At 44.6% G+C, this 7,736-nt stretch overlaps 1 protein-coding gene across 1 annotated transcript; it reads left to right on the top strand.

Annotated features, from left to right (window-relative positions):
• Window positions 1-251: 251 nt before the first annotated feature.
• Window positions 252-1,155, top strand: LOC127206670 (uncharacterized protein C16orf52 homolog B-like). Its single transcript, XM_051166018.1, has one exon. The coding sequence runs from the start codon at window positions 261-263 to the stop codon at window positions 585-587; it is 327 nt and encodes a 108-aa protein (XP_051021975.1). The 5' UTR covers window positions 252-260; the 3' UTR covers window positions 588-1,155.
• The last annotated feature ends 6,581 nt before the right edge of the window (window positions 1,156-7,736 follow it).

The raw sequence follows: 7,736 nt of genomic DNA, 5'->3' as shown, positions 1-7,736 counted from the left end.
TGCCAGCTTTTACTTAAATGGTAAGCTCCATTTGCCCATTGATTCCCTTGCAAGCAAGATTCCTGCAGAAATGGTTGCACATATTCATGAGCAAAACTGTACATCGTAGCCTGCAAGTGAGCTAGAGTTTAGCGGCAACCGCGCGCGGCGCGGGCCGAGGGCGGCAGCGCGGGGACCCCAGGGCCTGGCGGCCCATGGGGCGCAAGGCGTGAGGCCGCGGCCTGCCCTGCGGTGGGGGGGGGGGGGAGCGGGGCGGGGCGATGGATAAACTGACCATCATCTCAGGATGTCTCTTTCTGGCTGCCTATATCTTCGCCATCGCCAGCATCGCCAACCCGGACTGGATCAACACCGGGGAGTCGGCGGGAGCTCTCACCGTGGGCCTAGTGCGACAGTGTCAAACAATCCATGGACGAGACCGGACCTGCATCCCTCCCCGGCTTCCCCTAGAGTGGGTCACCACCCTGTTTTTTATCATCATGGGAATCATTTCCTTGACTGTTACATGTGGTTTGCTGGTGGCTTCCCACTGGCGAAGAGAAGCTACAAAATACGCTCGATGGATAGCTTTCACTGGAAGTAAGTAGTCTGCTAAGTTGTAGAAGGCACGCGTGTTTACGAAGATTACCAAGATCAGTCCTAAGGACTCGATAAATCTTCCCGGAGCATCTCTCACATGGCATGAGATAGACTGCACAGTCCCATCAGCTCTTCAGTGTTCTCACTGCAGGACCAGGACGCCCTCAGCCATTACTGCTTTGTGTGAATGCTCTTTTATGAGGCTTTTTTTTTTTTTAACTGTCTGTAACATAAGTGTTTCAGGTTTGTGATTCAGAGGTGCCACTAGTCTAAGTGCTTTCCACTTCTTGAAAGTACTGGTATCCTCTGTCAAAATAAAGAAAAATCTAGGCAAACATATAACATAGATGAAGGCAATAATTTGCTTTCTAATAGTGTTGATTTTTGTTTCTGCTGGGTTGAATGACCATTGAAAACCAATACATTTAGTTTTTCCAGTAATTGTTTATCAAAGTTTCTTACTCTACTAAGCTGGTCTTGGTGGTGTCATAAATTTATATATTACATATAATATTCACTTGTAATTTGCAAAAATGTTTTAATTTCTGAACACTTCAGAAGCTTATCCCAAGCTTGAGGAAAACAAATATACACACGTGCAAGAAAAAAACATTTTGTGGACTCTGCGGCTCAGTAGTTTTCCGAAGTTCAACAGTTTTCATTCATTTTATTACCTCTGAAGTGAGAAGAGCCCATTGAGGTGGCTCAGTGGGTCAAAGCTTCCACTGACAAGCCTGACAGCCTCAGGTCAATCCCCGGGACCCACATGGTGGACGGAGAGAACCGATTCTTGCAAGTTGTCCTCTTACCGCCACAACGTGTACCATGACATGTCACATAAAAACAGACAACAAGCTGGGAGTGGTGGCGCACGCCTTTAAAATCCCAGCACTCGGGAAGCAGAGGCAGGTGGATCGCTGTGGGTTCAAGGCCAGCCTGGTCTACAAAGCAAGTCCAGGACAGGCAAGGCTAACACAGAGAGACCCTGTCTTGGAAAACAAATAACAAACAGACAAATAAATATGTATGTGTAGAGACAAGCGACCTTGTAAATGAGGAATAGGGTATTACCTACCAGAGGTAAGTACATGAGCTGGCATGTAGCCAGTTTGGCATTAGTAGTGAAATTTTTGAAATGGTTCCATATATATATTCAATATGGAAAAGGACTCTAGATCATACTAACTACAGAGTATATGTTTAGACACCTTTTTCACGAGATAAATCTATACCAGCATAGGAAAGTTTAAACCAGCAAAGCCCTTAGTGGATTTGGGTAGTTTTCATGGCAGAAGGTAGGGACAAGCTAAGCTAGCATGTTTAAAACTTCAACTCATGCTATGGGAAAACTGCTGCACCCAGCATGACTGGGGCTAGTGACGGAATGGAGAATGACACAAAAGGGCACAAAGAAACCCTGGGTTTGAGGGCACTGGCGCTCTCATGGGGAGACAGCAGTACCCCAGAAGCTCAGCGTGTTTATTACATAGAGTTGAATAGAGAAGTTGTTGCATACAGCCGCACAAGGAGGCAGGACTTCGGGCAAGCAGCTGGATCAAGGGGTCAGGGGTAGCTAATCTCGGCAGGAGCAGTCTCCGCCAGGGAGCAGTCACTGGGCCGTAAGTATGCAGAGGGCGAAAGCTTCTGGGGACATTTTCTGCACACATGTTAACATCCACACACAGACCATAAGGGAAGGCTGCGTCTATGCCACCAGCATTCAATCACTCACTTCCTTGCTCTGCTCCCCATATGCAACCTATATGCATTACAAAAAACAACAACAACAACAAAAACAAAACAAAACAAAAGCCACGGGCTCTTCCCACTGGAAAACACTTGAAGTCATTGAGGATACATGAGTAAGGGCTTAGATAGGGAATCATATAACAGAGGAGAATGTGGATTCTTGAAAATAATATGGGGTGGTGGTGGAACACGCCTTTAATCCCAGCACTCGGGAGTTCCAGGACAACCAGGGCTGCAGAGAAACCATGTCTCAGGAAAAACTAAAACCAAAACCAAAACCAAAACCAAAACCAAAACCAAACCAAAACCCAACAAAACCAAAACCAAAACAAAACAAAGGGCCGGGTGAGTAATATGCCAAATCTGGCTATCCATGACCCCATCAATGTGTGTGTGTCAGAGTCCACATCTATAGCCTATAAAAATAGGGAAACCACACTCTCTGTAGACCCGCCCCGGGAGCTAATGAGATTCCCACTGAACTTCAATAATAAAGGCCAACTTTTGACTTCATGGTCTTCATTGGTGAGATTCAGACACTGAGGGATTCTCAGCTAAAGTCTTCATAATACCCTTGGGCATTCAAATTCACATTTCATTTCTTATAAATAAAATATTCACTTTATCTGATAGGTAACATGATTTCTCCTCATTTAAATGACTATGTCACGTGAGGGTTTTGAAGCACTTTCTGATTACTAAAACTGTCTGGTTATAGAGATTATAGTACCTGGTATTTCTGGACAGTTTGTGGGGGTAAAAATGGAGACATCCCAGGGCTCCACATTCCAGTTGTGTCTTGGGGACATGAGCACATGTGTACCAGGTGTGTTCATTTTTCAAACCTAGGGTTCAGGCTTTATGGGGTAAAGGCATAAGATGGCTTTGAGTTCCTGCTAATTAGGAAAAAGAAAAGGAATGCTGGAAAAACCCTTAGGGTTGTAGTCTTGGTTAGAGAAACCAGTGTCCAAAGGCATTTGGGGACCATTTTGCCTTTGTTCACTTTATTATTTAGATAACCTGCTAAAGTCAGCACACTCAGAATCTTCAGAGGCTGGTGAAATGGACTGTACAAACAGACACTTTGCTGCTCTATAGAGAACAGAAGATGTGAAAACACATACAGCCATCCCTTGATGGCAAGGGATGATAGTCACAGGCGTTAAGTAAGAAAAGCAATCAGGCGCTGCCATGGCAAATGGAATAAATCTTAGTTCAGAGCTGCCTACAATATCCAAGCTATGTCCTCAAACATTAACTAGATGACATCCCAGTGTTGTGCCCTTACTAAAGAGGAATACTGAGTCTCTGAAGTGAATGGGCTTTTCATTTATTACGTGCTATTTTCCTACAATACTGACCTTCCAGGCAAGATTTGCCCACTGGCGCCATAGTGGCATGAAGGTTGCCAGGGTAACCAACTGATTTTTGAACTGGATTTGAGACCTGCTCTACAGAAGGGAATTCGCACTTGGCCAAAAGTCTGTGGCTTGGGATGCCATAGACCTGAGTGGGAAATCTAGGAAACTGTTGCCTTGTTAAATGGTCACATTGTTAAGCTGCCTCCTAACTCTCTGCTTATAGGTTAGTGTTCTTCTCAACCTCGGCTGGAGAAGCTTCTCTCTACAGCAGCCAGCAGTCAAGGGAGAGACTCACAACTACTCAAAGTGTTGATGGTAAGTGAGTGCTGGGCCCTCAGCCCTAAATGAGACATTCATATCAGCACCTATCTCCTGGAAGGGTCAAGGAACATCATAGAAAAAGATCTGGGAAGACTGTAAGGATGGGGAAGGGTGCGGTGAAATGCAGACTTTGGATATGGGATGGCCACTGCACACATGAGCTCACTGAAACTGTGCTTGCTTGCATAAGATCAACACAAGATCAAATGGACAGGATCACTGCATCCCACCAGGCAGCACTCACTGGACTCAGTGAGCCTCAAAGTGGAGTAGGAGGGGCATGAGGTAGAGAGGGCGTGTCTTGTTGGTGTATGGCAGGGTATATGACCAAGATGCAAAGGTTTACATGTGTGACACTGTCAAAGGATTAAAAAGAAGACAGCCTATTAATAATAAGTATATGTTAGCAGGGCATGGTGGTGCATGTCTTTAAACTCAGGACTCAGGAGGCAAAGGCAGGCAAAGCTCTGTGATTTTGAAGTCAGCCTGGTCTACATAGTGAGTTCTAGGACTACTAGGGCTATGTAGAGAGACCTTGTCTCAAGACAAAACAAAACCGAACCAAGCAACCATCCAAACAAAAAAACCCAAAATACATTATATATTATTTGATGCCAAAGACGTATTGCTGCAGCGTGGTCTGGTGCTTTGTGCTTGTTAACTGCTTGCCCCTGGGTTCCTTACTGTTTACAAGCAGACTGTCCTTTATCCCAAGTATCGCTCTATAACCTTGCCTCCCTGTTTGACCAATAAGAGGCCTACATCTCGGCAGGGCAGAAGGAAGGGGTGGAGCTTTGGAGACAGAGGATCTTGGGTAGGAGAGAGAGGACCAGAGGAGGAGGAAGGAGCAAGATCTCTGGGGGATAGGAAAGAGCCACACGGGCCAGGAGGAGGGACTCTGCGTTCTGCTGGAGAAGAGCAGCCCTGATGAACAGCATAAACAAGGATTTTTGGATTATGGATGGGAAATATCTCAGATCAGAATGATTAAATGGGATGGGGCTGGGTGATAATGGAAGGTAGTTTAGGAGGTTAATATCTGCCCAGCCCCAGGTAAAATAAGCCTTATTCTCAAATACAATGGTGTCTGTGTCTTTTATTGATTATTATAGCGAGTTATATAATACTGCCATAATAATTATAGGTATTTAATAATAAATATTATTAGATATTTAAAATTTTTTATTACATTGTATAATTACATTAAAGTCAGAATGTAGTTTTTCTCTTTTTTTGAGAAAGAACACTAAGGTCTCTTTCATTTCAGCTCACTGTAGGGCACTGATGCCATCTCAAGTCCAAAAGTAAAGATCTGTACAAGCTTTTCTCTGTGGTTGCAGCCCTTACAGACTCATGTCTGCCCCACTGGCTGCTGCCAGTGAACTACTGTTACCATACAGAGTAAGGACACAGAGAAGAGCAAACATAACCTGCGGGTGACCTGTGCTTGATTATGTTTATTTTGCTAGGAGTTGCAAACGCATTGCTATCAAAGGGGTGATTTGTGACCATTTAATCTCACTGAGGGGCTGTTGCCAGATGCTTGCCTCTCTCTGTGGAGGAACAATAGGAAGAATTAAAATAACTATGGCTATGTAACCTGAGCAATCAATCGAAAAGGAGTGGAGATTAGATTTTATCTCCTAGATAAGGCTGATTTGCTAGAATCATATGCAAGTTTCTTAAGCTTTCTGTGCCTTGGCCTGCCCACCTGTGGTGTATCTTCTCTGTTACCCCAAAGTTTTAACAAACACAGGCCTTAAATTTGGAACTGCTTCCAGGCACTTGGCTTGAACATTTAACAAGAATTTACCAAGTACTTAACTCTGGGGGCAGGCACTGTTTAGTACTCATAATGCATTGGGGCATGTCAATCATGCATACAGTATATAACGGCCAGCACAAGGACACTTGCATTTTCATTGCCTCAAACATCAGCCCTCTGTGTTGTGAACATTCATAATTCTTTCCACTACTTCACTTGAAATATCCAATTAATTTGTGTCAAGCACTGGTACCTTACTGTGCCAAAAAAAAAAAAAAATGCTTAAAGATTATTCTTCCTATGCAGCTGTACCCCTCCCTCTCTAACTACCCAGGCTCCATCCTTTCCTCCATCTTTTCTCTACATGGTGGTTCGATGATAATGTCCCCCATAGGCTCACAGTTTTGAAGCCTTGGTTCCCAGCGGGGGATACTGTTCGGGAAGGTCAGCTGCCTTCCATCTCTCTGCTTACAGGTTAGTGTTCCTCTCAACCTCGGCTGGGGAAGCTTCTCACTGCAGTGGCCAGCAGTCAAGGCAGAGACTCAGAACTGGTCAAAGTGTTGAAGATAAGTGAGTGCTGAGTCCTCAGCCCTAAATGGGACACTCATATCAGCACCTAGCCCCTGGAAGGGTCAAAGGGCACCACAGAAGAAGAGGTGAAAAAGCATTGTTTGCTTTTGCTCAGCGTCAACCACCTTCCTCTGCATCCAAATTTTATTTATTACTGAGCTGAGGGGAGGAATGCACCTCACAGTGTGCGCATGCGTGAGTGCGTGTGTGCATGTGTGCGTGCGTGCGTGTGTGTGTGTGTGTGTGTGTGTGTGTGTGTGTGTGTGTGTGTGTGTATCCAACGAGGATTACCTGGGAGGGTCAGTGGAGTTAGGAGTTGTGGCCTTGCTGCAGGAAGAATGTCACCTGAGAAGACTTAAAGGCTCAAACCGGTTCTAACCTGACAGCTCCCTCTTTGTGCTTTTTGGTTGACGATTTGAGCTTCATGTGACGGTGATGGATTCTTATCCCTCTGGAACCAGAATCACAAGTAAACACTTCGTTCTGTATGCTGCCTTGGTTTCAGTAACAGAAAAGTAACTGACACACTCCAGGAACCACTGTTCTACCTCTATCTCTGACATCAACATTTTCAGCGTCTGCTTTAACCAAGCATGTTCAGTATTTGCCTGTCTGTGCTTGATTTATTTTAGTTAACAGGAGCCTCCTAAGCTCATGCATGTTGCTGTAAAGGACAAGATCTCATCTTTAAGTGACTGAATGATAGCCCATCATGTGTGTGACGGCACATACCTGCAGTCTTTGGCACTCAGGAAGCCGAGGAAATAAGATCAAAGCCTACATAGGCTACATAGTGAGTACAGCCTAAGCTACATAGCAAGACTCTGTCGCAAAAGAGTACACATATGTACTCATATGTGCATGTATGCACATGTCTATATACATGCGACACTTGTGTACACATATATACGCCATATTTTCTTTATGCATTTATCACAGATAGACACTGAGGCTGGCTCTACATTTTGGCTCTTGTGGGGAAAAAAAGCAGCTGCAATAAACATGGGGGCGCAGACAGCTCTCTGAAACTGATAATCGCTTCTTTAGATATATGCTTAGTAGGGGGAATTGCTAGACCATATTGCTGTTCTATTTCTACATGTGCGAGGACCCCACTCTTTCCATGACAGTGCTAATTTGTGTTCCTACCAGTAGTGACTAGGAGTCCCTTTGTCTTCATTCACTGGACACTGGAATTCTTTTTTTTTTTTTTTTTTTTTTTTTAAGATTTATTTGTTTATTATTATGTATACAGTGCTCTGCTTGCATGTACCCCCGCAAGCCAGAAGAGGACGCCATATCACATTACAGATGGTTGTGAGCCACCATGTGGTTGCTGGGAATTGAACTCAGGATCTTTGGAAGAGCAGGCGGTGCTCTTAACCACTGAG

Source organism: Acomys russatus, chromosome 23 (genome assembly GCF_903995435.1).
Source record: "Acomys russatus chromosome 23, mAcoRus1.1, whole genome shotgun sequence".
In the NCBI taxonomy this organism is placed as follows: domain Eukaryota; kingdom Metazoa; phylum Chordata; class Mammalia; order Rodentia; family Muridae; genus Acomys; species Acomys russatus.
Note: the sequence above shows the minus strand (reverse complement) of the source record. Positions and strands in the feature narration are given on the sequence as shown.